The 18,916-nt window shown below is 31.8% G+C and overlaps 2 protein-coding genes across 2 annotated transcripts; one reads left to right on the top strand and one right to left on the bottom strand.

The window, feature by feature from the left end:
• Positions 1-648: 648 nt before the first annotated feature.
• Positions 649-11,061, bottom strand: LOC107029673 (signal peptide peptidase-like 5). Its single transcript, XM_015231107.2, has 14 exons — positions 10,793-11,061; positions 9,615-9,773; positions 8,392-8,503; positions 8,167-8,286; positions 7,384-7,505; positions 5,857-6,030; positions 4,078-4,112; positions 3,829-3,985; positions 3,602-3,655; positions 3,399-3,491; positions 2,246-2,388; positions 1,685-1,755; positions 1,057-1,140; positions 649-980 (listed from the first exon to the last, which is right to left on the bottom strand). Exons 1-14 carry the CDS (start codon positions 10,910-10,912, stop codon positions 877-879), a joined length of 1,548 nt encoding a protein of 515 aa, XP_015086593.1. The 5' UTR covers positions 10,913-11,061; the 3' UTR covers positions 649-876.
• A 3,889-nt stretch (positions 11,062-14,950) lies between these two features.
• LOC107029451 (pirin-like protein) lies at positions 14,951-18,104 on the top strand. The gene is made up of 6 exons (XM_015230866.2): positions 14,951-15,213; positions 15,624-15,673; positions 15,898-15,965; positions 16,351-16,413; positions 16,592-16,695; positions 17,236-18,104. The coding sequence occupies exons 1-6, from the start codon at positions 14,993-14,995 to the stop codon at positions 17,720-17,722; spliced, it is 993 nt and encodes a 330-aa protein (XP_015086352.1). The 5' UTR covers positions 14,951-14,992; the 3' UTR covers positions 17,723-18,104.
• Positions 18,105-18,916: the final 812 nt, after the last annotated feature.

The following is an 18,916-nucleotide window of genomic DNA, read 5'->3' as shown; positions in this document are numbered from 1 at the left end:
TATTTTCCCATGTTTTTAACCTGAGTATTAATAACTTATTCCCCAAATTATTTTCCAAGACTTAATATTGAAAAAATACTTTGATATTGTTTTTTAAGCATTTGCCAAGTCCAAAGTGGAAAAGTAAAATTGAACTGAATAAGTAATTTCTTTTCCCAAAATTTCAGACCTTTGTAACTTCTGTTAGAATTTCAAAAACAAAAAAAGACACGCTCTGCATAAAATTTATAAACTATGCCCAAAGATTTGTAAATTCAAACTTGCGTAGAAAACCAGAAGTACGTAGTACTGCAGTGCTAATTCCTGGATCTTTCTTTCACTTCTATACTCAATTGAGGTCCGATTGAATTTGGTATACACTAGATCTTTAATTAAATCCTTCTGAGGGATCTTTTTTTTTCTTTTTTTTTTTAATGTCCAGTCAACTAATTCCACGGGATACTTCATACTGTCACCTCCGATTAACAACTCAACTAATTTCACAGGGTATTTGTTACCTGCAACCATCAATAGATACCGAATAAATTGCCTAGCAGTTTTGTCTATGTAATATTTGAACCTTGTTTTAGAATTCACAGAGTCCCAAAAAGGAGTATCAAAAGGTTAGTTATTCTGCTAATAAAAAAATAAATTGGAAGTTCTCTACTATTTGTAAAGGTAGAAACAAAATGGGAATTATTTACTATTGAAAGTAATTCAACGAGTTACAACATTCTCCTTGTTTTGTGATTCTTGTGATGTTACATAATAATCAATTGATTGATAGAATATACATAGAGAGAAAGGACAGTGAAGTATTCCTTTGGAAAACTTCAAACTCTATTCACAACTTTTGCAGCATGAAACATACCAATGGGTTGTGCTTTGTATTCTTCATCAAGCACTTCCTAGACGCGCTTCAGCCATTTGTTTTGATTCATCGCAATTGGTCCAAAGGTCTTTCAATTCGTGTCTCACTGCCCCCAGTACCACACAAGTTCCTGGACGATAAAGGTTTTAAGACGATGAAAAAACTAAACAACAATTTCAATCAAGAGGTCATCAATTTTGTCATACCTAATGTGCAGGGCACGAGATACAGGAGAGCAGGTTGACCATGTCCGTTCATCAAAAACAAGCCCAAGTAAGTAATGGAAAGACCTGCAAGGATTTTAGGTTGATTGAGGCGAGGAATGAACGAAATGCAGCATTAGAAAAGAAAAATAGGACGGTGAAAGTAGAAGAATAAAAAAGAAACGCGGAAAGAAAGAAACTCAGAAAGAATGATAGATAATCAACATGATTCACACGTAAAAATCAGAACTAACAAACATATGTGGAGCTAAAAACAATTTCCATAGATATGTGCAGAATCATTAGCAGAGATTTTATTAGAATAATTAGAGGTATTGAACGAAAGATGTGTACATTGGAGCGATAACCTCAAAATGATTTTCAATTATGAAATGAGGCTATTCTGAATTTTACCCGTTTTTATGGTCTCGAACAACTAAGAGCAACAGTAACATATTAAGCCAAAACGGATATGAAATAACACACTACAATAACAAAATATCCAGTAATCACATAAGTGGAGTCTGGATAAGAAATAACATAGTAAGAGCAGATAAAAGTAGAAAGAACAATAAGAACAACATATAAAATAAAAAAAATAAGAAGTAAGAAACAAAAGAGAGGTACCCACCAGTCCCATAACCAATCAATAGCCAAAGGAAGTATCCATTTAGCATCCCCTTCTTTTTAGCTTCATCAAATCTGCAAAAGAGATCGAGAAGGAGATCTACAAGAGGTCCAAATGGTATAAATCAGAAGTCAAAGCTAAATCGCCAACATTCTGTAGAAAGAACGAGTCAATTTTGACAAACTGGGCCGCTAAGTTGATTTGAAAACATCCTCTGCTGAATCCCACAAATATTTATCCAACTTTTGTTTTCCCATTTTTTAACCATCGTCACCGGAATGATTTGTAACACTTGAAAACTGGAATATTTAGAGATGTTTGCACAACAAATAAGCATTTCCATTGAAACCGAGAGCTTCATATATCAAAACATTCCTGACTAAATTCATATATACTCACTGTCCTTATAGATGCCTATAACAAGAATATCTTTAAGAACAAAGGTAGAGAACTAGCATGTGAAATAGAAGTTTCTTATCAATTAATCAAGGTGATGTGCTAATCTTTACATTTCTAAAAGAGAGAAACAGTAATCTTTGCAAGATGACTGAAGAGCAAATATACCTGTATGTAAAGCAAATTAGCAAACCAGGGAAGAGAATATCCCCAAAGCCAAGCATATCAAATCCTTTATAAGGATCTGTTAATTTAGGAACTCTCAGAAGCATCGGGATTGATTCTCCACCGGCATTCTTACCTTTAGCAACCTACAAGAGAGGCCAAATCCAACCACCCAAAAAATTACTGACAGATACTGAAGAGCTAAATTATCTTCTGGTAAGAAGTGTGTGGCAACAAGCGAGTTTAACCCAGCTTCATAATGAAAGTATCCAGCTTTGAGCACGTAAATGTAATTAACAGATACGAAGAAAAAAAAACATTGAAACCATCAAAAGATAAAAGATGCATGTGTGCACATTTAAATCATACAGGTAAATCTTTATGGTTTAAACAATCCGGAGCAGCTTAAAATCATTACCTAGTTCCTGTGCAAAACAATCAAATAGTTTTGTTGCATTTTGTTAATGTTCCACAATACAAATCGACAAGATAAATATCCAAAAGTGTTCAATAAGGTTATTTAGCTGCTACTACTTTGAACTGTGCATATTATGCATGTTGCAGGAAGGCAATGACATCAGAGTAAAAGAAAATTTTAATGCCCAACATTAGTGCCATATTTCGAAAGAACAGAAACCAAGTTGAGAGAAGTTCTCCTTCCTATCTACCTGAAAAATGAAACTAAAAAAAGACTGAAACTTTATACAGACAGGTTGTATAACACCACCTGCCTGTAAAGGGGAACAATCTTTAATTTTCTGGAGATTGAAGACCAAAAAGGCTTCATGCTGAAAATATTAAAAGGAAGAAAACTGGGAAGAGATACTAGCATTCTTACCAAGTTAATACAAATAAATTACAAGATACACCTGTATATAGGTGTGAAATCCATATATTAAGTGTGAGTATAATAAATAAAACAAGGTGTATTAATGCAAAGCTGAACACATTCATTATGTTGATACCTTCCATTGCCAACCTCTGGCTTCTAAAAAGTACCATTTCTCAAAACTAAAAACAATAAAAATTTCATTTAATTCAACTTTCTTCATTTTCTTACACAAATCTTTATTTAGACATCTAACTCATGATATGATTTGACAAAATATCTACATCCGGGAAACAGCTTAAAACTGTAACTAACGAGAAAACTTACTGAAATCATAACACTGTCATGGAATATAGTAGGAGATAGGAAAACCCAGAAGATGTCATAGACAAACGCGCAGCAGAGAAGCACTGTAGCAACCTAAAAGAGAAAGGAAATGATATAAATGAAAGGTATATTAGTAGACATAGGTCAAGCAAAACAAAAAATTAAATATGTTCACTGGTGAATTTTAGAAGCTATCAACACACCTTTATATTAGGCAATTGAGCCATCTGCAGAACAGTGATCATCAAAGCAATCCCCTGGAGAAAATAAAGTTTTCATTTACTTTTAGCAGTTTTCAGTTGGAGTAAGTATCTAGAAGAGTGAGACTTGGTGATAAGGATGCATAAAACCAACTAACTATCCAACTGAAAATAAAGGTCTATCACACGAGCAGTTTTTCAGTTAAGGAGGAAATTATAAATTAGCTTACAAGAATGTCTTGGCCAACCCAAGAGTATGATTCTTTCCTGTTTACTGCCCAGAAGATGGCGAATCCCACACAAAGTATTAAGACAACTAGAGACAGAATAGCGACCTCCCCAACAAGCGGCAAATTCAATGTTTTCTTTCCACAGCCTCTAAATTTGCTGCTTAAAAGATTGTATGAAGCATAGTTAAGGATCTAATCAGAAATCCTGTACATAATATGACATAGACATAATGGGCCAATACATCATACCTTAGTATGAGCGTCACTATACAGTTATGCAGTCCCTGGAAAGAAACAAAAAATTCAACAATAAAAATTCAACAACCAGAAAAAATGTTGACCAAATGCAAACCAGAATTACTTTTGCTCCAAGACGTAGAAAGTGCATATGTTGCACAAATCAAGAGTAATAAAAAGTAGTCAGAATTTAGGTAAGTAACCTCCCAAGCACCATATGTACTTGCGCATATCAACTAACAGAAAATGGAAGCTAACTAAAGCATATGGATTTGTAAGTCCATATATTAATCACAATTACAATATTACATCTATAAGCAGATGGAAAGGTTAACCTTCTAGAAGATTATGGAAGGTAAAATTATCATGGAAAATGCATTTATGACTCAAAAAGTTGGCTAAAAAATCTACTGTTCCTACGATCTAAAGTTAGAATCATAGATAACATAAGGTCTTTGATGCAGCCAGTATATTAAGCCTAATACACCTCATCAGCTGGTGCATTCCCTTGACTTTGCGGTTAAGAAAGCATAGCTCCATGACAATGTTAACCATAATGATCCCCTACCATTAATGAACTTGATGAGTGCAAGTACAATATCATTAGAGGGCCAAGATAATATGAAAAGAACAATATACTAGGCACAGCTGATGTGTTTCAAATAACTACGACTACAAAGCTACTTATTCACTTCGCATGCCCAAAAGGAAATTTGGCCTGGTGATTAAGAGTCTCTTATAGAAGAAAATACAATAATTCCACAGAAATGCATGCATTTTGCATATCAAGAAGCATTTAACAGTTGTAGCACAATTCAAGAGTCAAATGATTGATTTGAACCATTAAACTGATGGGCATTTAATTTTAACTATTTTAACCTTGTAATCTGGCACAAGTGAATAGAAAAGGTAATCCACTCATGTGAGTGCCTTTTTTCCAGTAATATGTCAACCAAGTACATCTCCATGGCAAATGGGTGGGCCTAGGTAGGATCTTGTCGCAGTGTGTTATGCCAAAATGTTAAGAGAGCTGAACACTGGACGATAACCCTTCCATGATCAATTTGGACTTTTTGGTTGGAAAACATTATAAAAACTTTCGAAGGAGAGGAAAACCTTTAAATAATTCTAGGTCTATATCTATTTTCAAGCTCTAAGTTTTAAGTTCGGGAATCAATGATTACTAGTGAAGACTTAACAGTTCCCTAGATATGAAGAAAAAGTTGTTTTGATCATCTACTTTGTTAATCATGATGGTATGTTATTGTTTCCATCATCCAGGAGCTAGCTTTCCCTGTCCCAGAAGCTTCTTTGAATATTTTTATCAGGGGTCTAATGCAGGGAGTGGGAGCATGACAAAAGATTTGTCCACTTGAATGCTAGATTAGACCAGCCATGAAACAGTTACTACCGAAGTGCAAAGTTGTATCATTTTCCTGAGTAGTTTTAGAATAGCAGGAAAAACTACTATAAACATGGCATGGAAAATATTGCAACGAGAAATATTGTAGTTCAGTAACATAATAATTCAAAAAATACATCAAACTATATATTATTAGGCATTGACAAACACATTTTTTCTAAAAAAATTTAGGCATTATATTCCATTCTTTGCATACTATACGAACAGATGCATTATATCATTATCTTGCTCATCTGTCAGATACTACATGCATTGCCCCAAATTATAAACTAATTCAACAATAAAGCATAAATAAGCAGTGCCATGAAAAAAGATGGTTTTATCAGACCAAATTCTATTGGCTTAGACGAAAGAACGAACGTGAATACCTCGATTCCACCGAGACAGAAAAGCAATATCAGCAGCCAGACAAACCACGTGGACATGAAAAAGTAAAGCAGCACCAGAAATGTGGATGCTGAGATGACAAATCCAATAGCAGTCCATGCAGTAATGTGCAGAATTTCACTGTCATCCTCCTCCTTGACGGTCATATCATCATCCTGTAAGGAGAGCATATACTTTTTAAGACATTACAGCTATTAATCAAGCAAGGCATCATTGAGTGTTATCAATATTTGACACAAGCACTAGAAGTAGGAAAACCAAGAAAGACATGTTCACAGTACGCTCATAACATTCAAATATAAATCATAGATATAACTAGATCACTTGTTCAACTATATTTAATCAGATCAATTAAGGTCATATATATCTTCAGTTCCATTCCCCGCTATATTCGGGGATATTTCACTCCAATACTAGATAATTTGTATTTTAACACAAAGAAGGAGTTCCACAAAATTAGTGTGCTAAGGTATGACAAGATTTCTATTGATTAGGGTTTATTTAATTTTATTAGCTTGATTAGGGATTAAATCAGATTATATCTGATTTGATTTGATCTTGAATTGTACACTTACCAAATTGTAAGTACTTGTAATTACTATAATTTCCAACTAAGCTTGAGGGATTGATCAAACTTTTCTATTCCTTCTCATCCTCTTCCCTCTATTCAATATAGCAGTTTTCAAAATTACACACCTTGCGACACTTTAGAGAATATTAGGCCTTCTAACACTACACCATTTCCACTCAGTCGATATATTGTAGCTCCACCAACCGAACAGGCCATCATTATTTGAGTCTTGTCACCACAAAGATTGTCAACAGTTTTTGAGATCCTCCAAGACCTCTCCAATTTCTTCTCTGGATAAATATGTCTCTCACACACCTTTACCTTTTTCATTAAGGGAAAAGGATCTATAGAACAAGCCATCTCCTCGATGTCAAAAGTTTTTCCATCGATCTGGCCAAGTATACTTAGAAAGCACATTCTATTCCATTCCTTATAAATTCTTGACTTACTGGATCCAGTTTAGCTTCAGCATACCTCTTGTTTCGCTGGAGATGCTTAGTAGGCGACACCCTATTAGTGGTAGTGAAGGGGAAAATGTAAGCAGTGTACTGGTCAGGAACTAAAGTATCCAAAGGAAGTATGTATCAAGGATAAATTATTTGGAAAAGGGCAGTGTTGTCAAAAGATAACACAGACATGTCAACCTTGGTCAATATAGATGTATGTTAACTTCTGGGGCAGCTCTTGTCACACAAGCAGCTAAGTTTTGAAAGACCAACAACTATTACCAATCATGTTACCTAAATCCAACAGCCAGAGTAAACTAAATTTACTACATTATCATCAAGATGCAGTGCTGAAAAGCTTAGACAAATAGCCTAAACAAAATCAATGTTGAGAATGCTACTAACTGAATTTAAAAGAATATAAGAAGCTGAGCATGTCAAATTTGAGATTAGGAAGGGGGCTCTTGTGATAGTTCATAGTCGTCACTTTCCTTAGATTGAGTAAACTTTTTCCAAAGAGCTGCACAAATGATTGTTCCAACAGCCATCAACCATATGAAAGACACCGAGTAGTCCACAATAGGGCGATCTGGCGAATATAACAGCAGCTCCACTGGATTAAGAAAAGGATTCCATATATCAAAAGTATTCCAAGTGAAATAAAACAAACAACAAGAAATAAGATCAGAACAAAAGATATGCATCAATTACAGAGTCACTATAATTGTTTGCAAATAAAAAAGCCATTTGATGTTAGCCAACACTGCATTTAAGTCCACATTCTCACCAGCTATGTCTGACAATTTGAAGAGAAAATCAATTTTTGATCTTCTATCTTCGTTACATCACACAAAACCTTCATCCCAAACTCATTGCTTAAATGTTTTTTCAAAGTATTAACCTGACATGCCTTTTGCGGTGAAGTCACATCATCGAGATCCAACCATAAATAGATGAAGAATCATCTAAAAGCTTTCTACAAACACACAAATGGCATACGGTTCCTACAGAATACACCCAACAATATATGCAACAAGGACCTCTTGTTTGCACCAAAAGTTAACCAGCAAGAAGTGGGATTACATCTCAATGATATATAATAAATATATTTCATACTTCAATAGCACTCATTAAAATGAATTATAATGCATGTAATATAGAAAAAGTAGATTACAACACAAGCTAATCAACATCTTGAAAACCACAATTAGAATCCAAAAGAAAGCTAACCTTCATCAAAACATCTAAGCAATACATATGAGGCCAGGGCTTACCTTTCTTTCCTGAATTGATGTATTTATCAATAATATCTGCCCCCTCTTTTGAAATTGAAACAACAGGAATGGTTACATTTGATATGGTAGAATTATTAGGACAAGCAATATCCAGAGTACCTAAATAAATGCAAGAAAAAGCAGCGTCATATCAGAAAGTGATGAAGGGAAACATATAAAAGAGACCTTGAGACCTAAGATGACAATGTGAGTCAGGGTTACAACCTGCTTCATTATTTATTAGCACAACACCTCCTGCACCTCCTGCTTGGGCAACCGTGGCCTTGGTTATAAAGTCACATTCACCGCGACGAGCTAGTGCAATAGAGCCTGATAACTAGAACAAATGATATTTCTGCATTATTAATGTATAACAAACAACAACACTATTATTTTCTTTTTATAGGACATTCTCGAGCCTATTTTTACAACAGCCAAACAAACATAGCAAATTTAGACTTCTTTGGTATTCAAAGTAAAAACTCAGTTTGTAATAGTTAACTTCTGGTAGATCCTAGTGGTAACCCTTTCAGCTCATTTTACAATTTGAAATTACTCCACACTACTATTTGGTTCCACTTCTGAAAACTACCATGAAAAGGATATTTTTCCTCTAAATTTTGGAAGATGATGTAAACAATGATTATCACTTGAAAAACTTATAAACAATTCAAGCAAGAGCTTATATGAAGATGAGTTTCTGTCCAGAGAGGGGTGAGGGTGTTGACAAGACTCACGACAGAACAAAAGGTTGTTCAGTAAGGTATTTAACTATTTATCTAGTATGTGTTTAGTTCATCATATTAATCAAAAAGAAGAAGGAAAGATTGTGGTTACTTTTAAGCTCTCAAGAGATCATTCCTTCACCGTCCTGTACATAGTGCTACATCATCCTCAACCTATCTCCATATCTACTCTTTTCTCCTATTTCAACCCTCCACTGCGATCCACCAGAAAGAAGTATATTTCCATTTTCACGAGTAAAACTTACTCTTAAGTTTTCTTATATGCTGAAAATAAGTTGTTGTATGCAGAGTTAAGAAGTTTGAATTATAACTTCCTGGTAGAAGACAAAGAGATGGTCAATGGCTTTACATGTAGATGTTTTCACCAAAACTATATTTTAAAAAAAAATTGTTTCTTCACTTCTCCTTTATATAAATGAGATTGGTTCACTATTCAGCTCCTTAAATCTTTTCAACCTTGCTGAGATTTGCATCAATTCTTCACTCTTATAGCAGGACTTGGCTCATAAAGAAGTATGAATTCTATTGTTTGCAAATATTCGCAATTTAACAAATGAGAGATGGAATATCATCAAGAAAGATCAAAAGAACCGAAATTGGGCCGCAAAAGAATTATGACTATTATTTAATCAAGCAGCAACACAATGTTTCGTTTCCGATATCCACCTAAAAGTAGGTGTGCAAGGAATGTGGAGTAAATACCTTAGTGGAGGAAGCAGAACAGCCATTCAAAGGTTGTGTATTAACAGCAGGCAACCTGGAGGCACGTTTAGTATCAGTGGGTAATACAGACCCAAATGCTGCACTCGAGCCAACTATTGAATCTTCCTCACCACCATTAACCCACAACTTCACCAGCATCTTTAACAAAAGAAAGGAAAACAATGATTAGCACGGTAAGTTTCTATACGTGCAAAACAGGATGGAAATAGAGAATACTTCAAGTCCAGTTAAGAAATGGACCAAAACAATCTTCTACATGTTAAATGCAATCTCTTAAAGATATGATCAAGTTGCAGTTTCGATACATCCTATTTCTAAATACAACCCTAAATATATGCTCTCAATTCACTTTTACTTCTCCACTTTAGTCTATACTAAAAATACATTTTCAGTTTTACTCGTCACTTTTAACATATCAACAGAAAAACATATCTATTTTCATGTTTTACCCCTAAAATTAACTACTTATACTCCAAATCATTTCCAAAGAGCTGAGACTAAACATCAACTAACATGGATATTGTGGTAAAATACTCATTTCAATCATTGTTTCTTAAGGGGTGCGCAAAGTCCAAAATGGACAAGTAAAAGTGAATGGAGAGAGTATAATAAATTCTGAATAAATCCTTGTATAGTAATCTTATAATACACACACCAGAACCTCAAATTAAACTTTTTTATGGAGGTGGTGTCCGAGCTAACTTGCCCACACCTCAACTATTCCACCGAGTAACTCTACCACCCCAGCACAGAATCAAAACATGATGTATCAAATAACTCCATTTCATAACAAATTCCACCAAATGCATGAATCCCAATCCTCACCATTGCAAATCATCTTATTAACATTACCCAAAAAAGATTGCTTTTTCTTTTTATGATAATCACGGTGTGTAGGCCAGCTCAACTAATTCCACTAGATACGTCTCACCTCCCGCCAACATGTCCATGCCAAACAAAGATTCTTAACTATTGAACCCCCTCAAAAGAAAACAATACATAACCCCATGACTTTCCACATGATCAAGAAATGACAACATCAAATAAAAAAATCTACAAAACCCATGAAAGATTACATTTTTAACACAATTTCCACCCAAAAAAACATACCCCACAATTTATTTTCTCTATTTAGTTAAAGGGTTGAAAACATTTACCATATTGATTTCATTGCTGCAAGACTTATCTGCATTGGTAGGAGCAGAATGTGCTATTGATGATACATTTAGAAGAAAAACAAAAATAGATAGTCCAATAAAACGCCATGAAAATGCCATAATTAGTTATTCAATGTCGATTCCCCCTTTTTCTTCCTCAATATTTTCCCCAATTTTCTTCGCCTATTTCTGCATTAAATTTTTTTTCTGTCTTTTCAGGGGAATGAAGGAAGAAAGGAATTTTCTTTCCGATGAAGAAGTAAGCAAATTTTTAATAATCATTAATAATAATCTTAAATTAAATTAATTAAGTATGAATTGGTAAAAATTCCAACTCATATTAACATAGTGTGAATTTTATTATTTATTTCATTTATAAAATAAATAGCAAAAAGATAAATATGAATTTGAATGGATTTTTTTGTGATAATTTTTTTATACTATGAGTTAAAAATAAAGCTAGTAAGACATGAAATTGTGTGCAACAATTAAGAAATGATATTCTTAGTTATAAATTTAATTCAAACTTTAAAAATGAATAAATCATTTAATTGGACGTTTATAAAATAAATATAAATAAATGAAATTATTAAATTTTGAATATCGAATTGTTATTTTTTTAATTAAAAAAACAGCAATGCACTTAATCCTAGATATTCTCAAAAATCTAATTTATTTAGACTCCTAGTGGGATACCATACTCAAACCACTAAGATTCAAATGGAATATACTTTTAAATATGCACTAAACACATTAAGTGGATGGTACCAACATAGTGAAGACACAACGAAGTCAACTCATGATTATTTATGTCATTAGTGAAATTTCTTAGTTGACTTTTTTTATAATTTGGTATTTAATTAAAATTTTGATTAACCTAAATATACATCATATTTTAAAGTTTTATAAAAGAATCTTTTCATATCTACAAATTATAATTGAAATTTGTAATTGAAGGTGGAGAAATGATTACGTTATATCCTTAGTTGACTTTATTTTGACATTATTTAATTTCAATGAGGCGTTACATGTTAATGACAATTAGTAATCATGAAAATAAAAGAGATGTAAATTGGCATTATTTTTTATTGGTAGAATTATAAAAAGAATGAAGACTTCCTTAACACACTCTTTGTACAACTCAAAATAAAATGATTAGGGGAAAATATTGAAGAAAAAATCAAATTTTGAATACATAATAATAATATATATAAATTAAAGTCAAAAGGCTTGTTCCAGAATGATGCCTGAAATTAATTAATTCATTTGAGCTTTTCATTATATTAATTATTTATTATTTAAGCAGTCGTTAATTTATTAATTTATATTGAAAGAAAAAGGTTTAATACACGTTCAAGTTATGGTTGTTAAGATAACTAACTATTATAACATACCTCTAAAAATATTATACACCCGTATTTTTATTTATATGTTAGTTGCTCAGTCTCACACTTTTTAAAAATATTAATATATCTGTATCAATTTTTTAACATCATTTGATACGTACTTATCGATATTTTTAAAGAGTTCAAATTATATTATTTTTTGGGTCTAAAACTTATCTACAACAATATTTAGCCTAACAATTTTTGGTCTTATGTTTTGTTAAATATTTTCAACGTGGAAATTTAAGTTTTTATTGGACTTAAATAATTATATTAAAAAATAATTAATTCCTTTTCATGGTCAATTGTGAATTGTGGCCGGCTCACCTTTTGTTGATATTTTTAAAGAGTGTAATTTTATTTTTTCATAGTCAATGTATAAAGTTTATATATTATCATATTAAGTTCATTTAAAATAATAATAAAAATTCAAATAATCCTAATACGATAATATAAATAATAAATTAGAAAAGTAATATGACACCATCACATAACCATTAATATGTATATATATGCATCAAAGATTTCGATTTATAAAAATTTGAAATGTAATAATACATAATATAATATAAAATAAAATAAATGAATATGAAAAAAAAAATCGTTGAATGAGTATATATCAACGGCTGAGAAATTGATTGTTCTAATATATATATATATATATATATATATTAGAACAGGATGGAGTAGATAGGATTTCACTATCTATTCAAATTGAAACAGTATTTTTATTTAATAAAATGGGTCACTAAAATTTGAGTTGTAATACTCAAATTATTTTAAAATTATGCAATATATGGAAATATCTTACCTAAATCTTCTAGATGTCTTCTTCCCATAATTGAATTATAGAATATATAATACTACTAAAATAAAGCTTTGAGTGATAATGGAAAATGAAAATAAATAAATATCTTAAAGTATTTTAAAAATATATACTATGTAACTTTTTAAGTATATTATAGCTTGTTTGGTAAGGATTTTATTAGATTTTAAAGTGTTAATTTGTTTTAGAACATAAATAACTTATTTTCTAAAAAGGATTAGTTCATATTTTTGGCCCCTCAATTATGGATAATAATATATCCCATTAATTCGTTTTCCCTTTTAATTTCATTAAACATAATATAACAAATGAACACTTTATAGGGCAATTTTATTTTATTATTTTATCATATTATAAAAGTATGTGCATATTCTATTCATCCATTGTAAGCATAATGTCATATGATTACTGTCATTGTTGTTGTCATTGAAGAGTCATCTCTCAATAACTGATTTTGTAGTTTTGCACACTATGTAGCTTCTTTTTTTTTTCTTATCTATATTTTTCCATTCTAATAAAATATTTTTTTATATTTATTTCATAATTGCAATTCAATTTTCTAATACATAATTTTATTGCAGACATGCACTGGTGGAATATGATATTTTAAAATAATAGTTTGGCAAGCTTCCAATTAAGTTACTGCTATCTTACGACAACATTTGATAACTTAGACATATGAAAGCGTATATCAAATAATAGATGCATGATATATGTTATATATATATATCTATAACTATATAACTTAACAATTGTAGCTTTAGTTTATCTAATCTGCATATTGTTATAGTTATGAGTTGATACAATTCATTATTTTGGCTCAAATCTTATATTTATATAAAATAAATAATTACGATTATGGTCTATATTATTTATATTGAAAATACAAAGGATAAACGCAATCCCAAATATATATAATCCACATATTGTTACACTATACCCATGCACATAAAGTTTATTCAACTTACAAATGCAATATGCACTATAGAGTATAATAGTAAATGAAAAGTGCAAAACTGAGGATTTGCTTCTAGAAACTTTACCCACATAAAGGCATGATGAATATAATGGATATAATGCACTTTTAACTTTTGAAACACTTGAACATTGACAATCAAAAATAATAAACTAGGAGTATTTTTTAGTGCAAGTGTTTTTATAATTTATATACGGGTGAGATATTCAGAACGTTATATTAATTAAATATCAATAATTATAATAATATAATGGTTGAAATTCACAAGAATTTATCTACACACATATTTAAGTAAGTCACTTCAGATTTTTTTTGATAAGATCAAAAGACATATATGTATACTTCTTTTGGAGGGGAAGTGCACATATACTCGATTTTAAATCGCTACTAAAATCACATTTCAAATTTATAGACTTTTTACACATACATCATTTCCTAATATACATATATAGTATTTGAAGTTTCGTGTTATAAAGTTCTGACATTTCTACTTTGAGTTTTTTTAACAAAACTTTTTTTTTTGGATGTTTAGTTGAAAATTAGTTTTTTTTTTCCAGGTAAATAAAAGCCTAATCCATGTGGTAATATTAATATTATTTTTTTAACAAAAAGAAGTAAGCCCTATATTATTTAGAAGAAATGTTAAATAGTGTATAGTAATATTTTTTGTTTAAAAAGATTTCTTACTAAAATTTGCTTTTAAAGACATTTTTTTTCCTAAATTAGTAATTCTCCCAAATACATTTGACTTTCAAAAGGCCTTTTCACACAAAGGAAAAAAGCTTCCATCATGATGACACAAGACTGAAATCATCATATATTAATATTCATATACTAAAATACAAATAATAAATTAAAATAACAATAAAAAAAATTAGCTGTCTTTTTCAATATTCAACTTACAGAGTTCCCTCAATTTGAACCCCATTTTTAATATTCTAAGAATTTTCATATAAATAGGGAAACATAGTTTACAAGATACACACAAATATTAATAATCAAGAATTGGTTATATGAGAGCTATTTCTGAACTATTTTTAGTGAAAATTTTCCCATTTGTTAGAAATAAAAAAATTTCAAGAAAGCCTATTTTTTATCCTATTAGAAATATTAATATGTCTGAATCAAATCAATATGATTCTTGTTTTGATAGACCAAGATTGGTTATTAAGAAAGTTTTGGCTAAACCTCAAAGTGAAGGGAATGGAGCTGTTGTTAGAAGAAGCATTGGAAGGTAATAAAATTTGGGATTTTTATATTTTTCACATTTTTCCTTTTTGTTGATTTTAAGTTTTGTTTCTAAATTTTATGACTTTTTTGTCATTTGGGTATTTTTCATTTTGGACAATAAAAGAAGTAACTTTAATAGGAAATTGTGTTTTGAAACTTTGACCTTGATGTGTTTTCTTGATTTCCATATTGTAAAGTCTCTGTCTTTACGTGGTCTCGATGGATAAAGTTAGCTAGTACCTGTGTTATTAGTGCGAGTCGATAAATATCTCGTGTAATTAGTTAAGGTGCGGAAAAGCCGCCAATACAGTACAAATATCAAAAAGAGAAAAAAAAGTATGTGTTTGTGATTTTTTCTTTAATCTTGTTGCTTATTGAATGTGGGGATTTTGTTTTAAAAATTTGATCTTGCAGGCATGAATTGAGGAATCTTGATCCTTTCCTAATGTTGGATGAATTTTCAGGTACTGTTATGAGTAATGTTGCTTGGATCCTCCAAAATATTGTTCCACATGTGTCGGATTCTCCAAAATGCATAGCTTTTGGAGAATCTGAGACACACATGACGTATTTTTGAAGACTCCGAGCAACTTAAGTTTTGAACATCTTACTGGAATATGTTGTTCATTTTTGCTTAGTTATTTTTTGAGCCAAGAAGAGTTGATAAAGTACTGTTTTATTGTTTCAGTTTCTGCTCCTGCTGGTTTTCCTGATCATCCACACAGAGGTTTTGAGACAGTAACTTACATGCTACAGGTAAAAACAGTTAGTTGCACACTTCAATCCTATATAATAATAGTGAGGGAAAGGGTGGAAAATGAAAGGCCTTTTCTTGTTCCCTGAGGCTGTATGTGTGCCACGACCAAACACCCGTTCGATGCTCTTTAACCTTCCAATAAGGATGGCTCTTTTGTCTTGGTATCCTAACCATCCAACAAAGAATAAGCAGCAAAGTGCCAAATGACATGTCTTGTTGAATCCATCGAATCGTACTGAGGCGGATGTAGTGTTTACTTGAACCCAATATTTTTGACACAAAACACAAAAATAAACGCACATCAAATTCTGAAGTCATAATTTCAAAAGTGAAACAGGCACAGAAGATGTTGATAATGCTAATGTTGTGTTTTCGTTTCCTTAGGGAGCTTTTACTCATCAAGATTTTGCTGGTCACAAGGGCACAATCAATACTGGTGATGTGCAGGTATAGAATATTCAGCTCTTAACATTTTTACTTACAAGATATGTAGTTCGGATCCTCCAAAAATGCATCCGACACACGTTCGACAATGTTATTAAAGAATCCAAGCAGCATATCTTATAAGAACAGAAGAGATATTTTGGTTGCTGATTTATGTTTCTTATATTGGATGATATTGCAGTGGATGACAGCAGGAAGAGGTATAATTCACTCAGAAATGCCTGCAGGAGAAGGCAGTCAAAAGGGGTTGCAACTATGGATAAATCTCTCTTCTAAGGACAAAATGTAAGTTATAGTCATTTACATCATTAGAAGCTTTCGGTCTTATCACTCCTTTTGACCTATGTTGCTCGTACTCTTTGAAAATGCTGGCACACTCGTTTCAGATCCTCCATAAATGAATGCACTATTATTTGGAGAATCTGACACGTGTCTATTGGCATTTTTAAAGAGTACAAGCAACACAACTTTTGACTGACCCCATATAGATACTTTACACACCACTACTTTATTGTACTTGGCTCTAGCATATAGTAGTAAAAAGATAATGTTAGCTCTTATCCTACTTTTATTGTGGGGCGGGGGGTTAGGAGTATACTAATATGCAGTATAAAGATTAATCATTCACTTTTCTGTTTCTGCTGTGTTTTGCTAAGCTTAATCATTCACTTTTGACTAAGTTCTCAAAATCAAGATTTAGTTTGTACCAATATTTTCCCATGTTCAAGTTTATAGCCCAAAACGAAGACTTTGTGGCGAACACACGTTTGATATGTGATTGCTTTTTCTTTTTCAATTCTTATTAAGTTCAAAGTTCAACTGCAGGATTGAGCCAAGGTATCAAGAACTGCTGAAAGAAGACATACCAAGAGCAGAGAATGATGGTGTTAAAATAAAAGTTATAGCAGGTGAAGCGATGGGAGTCCAATCCCCGGTTTACACACGAACGCCTACGATGTACCTCGATTTCACCCTACAACCAACAGCTTACTATCATCAAGCCATCCCCGAATCTTGGAACGCCTTCGTGTATATAGTTGAAGGAGAAGGTGTCTTCGGAATTCCGAATTCAGGTCCTGTATCAGCTCACCATTGCTTGGTTTTAGGCCCTGGAGAGGGACTTAGTGTATGGAACAAGTCTTCAAAGCCATTAAGATTTGTTCTTTTAGGTGGACAACCTCTTAATGAACCTGTGGTTCAACATGGTCCTTTTGTGATGAACTCACAAGATGAAATTGATCAAACATTTGAGGATTATCAATATTGCAAGAATGGTTTTGAGAATGCTAGATACTGGAGATCAGGGCACTGAAGAAATGGAACTGAAACAATAATACAAGTTATGTTGGTCGGAATCTTTAAAAACTGCCGACAGGTGTGTGTTGGATTCTTTAAAAGTAGTCTATTTTTTGGAGGATTCGACGTTGGTGTGGCAACATTTTACGAGAGTACGAGCAACATAGACTATTAGCCTCAAAATGCACCTTTTTTATGTTTCTTTTTTTCTTTTCATAAATATATCCCTAGTAAAGAAATAATGGCTAAGTTTATCTTGATTTATCATTTGAAAATTGTTTAGGTTATTGTTATTTATTCTTATTTTCAATGTGGGATTTAATAGCATATTTCGTCCCTTGGTTGTCGAAAAATTCCAGTTTTCTTCCTTGTGATATCTAACATGTACCATTCAGTTACTTGAAACGTGTAAGTTTGATCTCTTTGCTTATGAATACTCATAAATCTTAAAACTTACTAACCATTCTATCGTTTAATTACACATATGTTATGTTAAACTTGGATAAAATTACACGCATTCTAATTAATTGAAGATTAAATATGTTGAGTCATTACTACATCACAAGAATAAAAATGATTATTCATCAATTATTGAGGTATCAGAAATGCTGTTTTTTCTTCAATGTTGATAGGTCATGATCAAAAAGTTGATTATTATTTATTTTTTCTTACAGTGAATATTGATTCTGAATATGTGATTCTATCTTCTTGGATATTATATATAGTGGTGGGGTAAGATCCTTTGTTGTAAGTAGGTTTACTCTCTATCTTTTCTTGTTTCCACGGAGCTCGATATTGAATACGACTTAATATTCTGAGCTTGAACCTAAGACTCTAATTAAAATTATCGGAATAGTTACTGCTTGATCACAAGTTCTGATTTTATGTTTGAAGTAAATGCTTTTCTTGTCAACTTTGAAATACAAGAAAATCTCACATAATGTTCTAGAGCAAGAGTGTTGGTGGGGATTTTCTTGTTTGGAATAACTTTTTTGTTTGAAATATGGGAATCTCTCATAATGCTGCTAGAACTAAGAGTGTTGGTGAGGATGAATGGAATCATTTTACATAATTTGTTGAGAAAATGACGTTTACTCAGTTTCTAGAAGATGTTGATATGCACAGAGTTTGTTGATAAAAGCTGACCTTGACAGACTATACTGTCTTGTTCTTCTAGAATTTGCATCAATAATGCATGTTATAATCAGCT

Source organism: Solanum pennellii, chromosome 9, assembly GCF_001406875.1.
Source record: "Solanum pennellii chromosome 9, SPENNV200".
NCBI classification, from domain to species: Eukaryota; Viridiplantae; Streptophyta; class Magnoliopsida; order Solanales; family Solanaceae; genus Solanum; species Solanum pennellii.
Note: the sequence above shows the minus strand (reverse complement) of the source record. Positions and strands in the feature narration are given on the sequence as shown.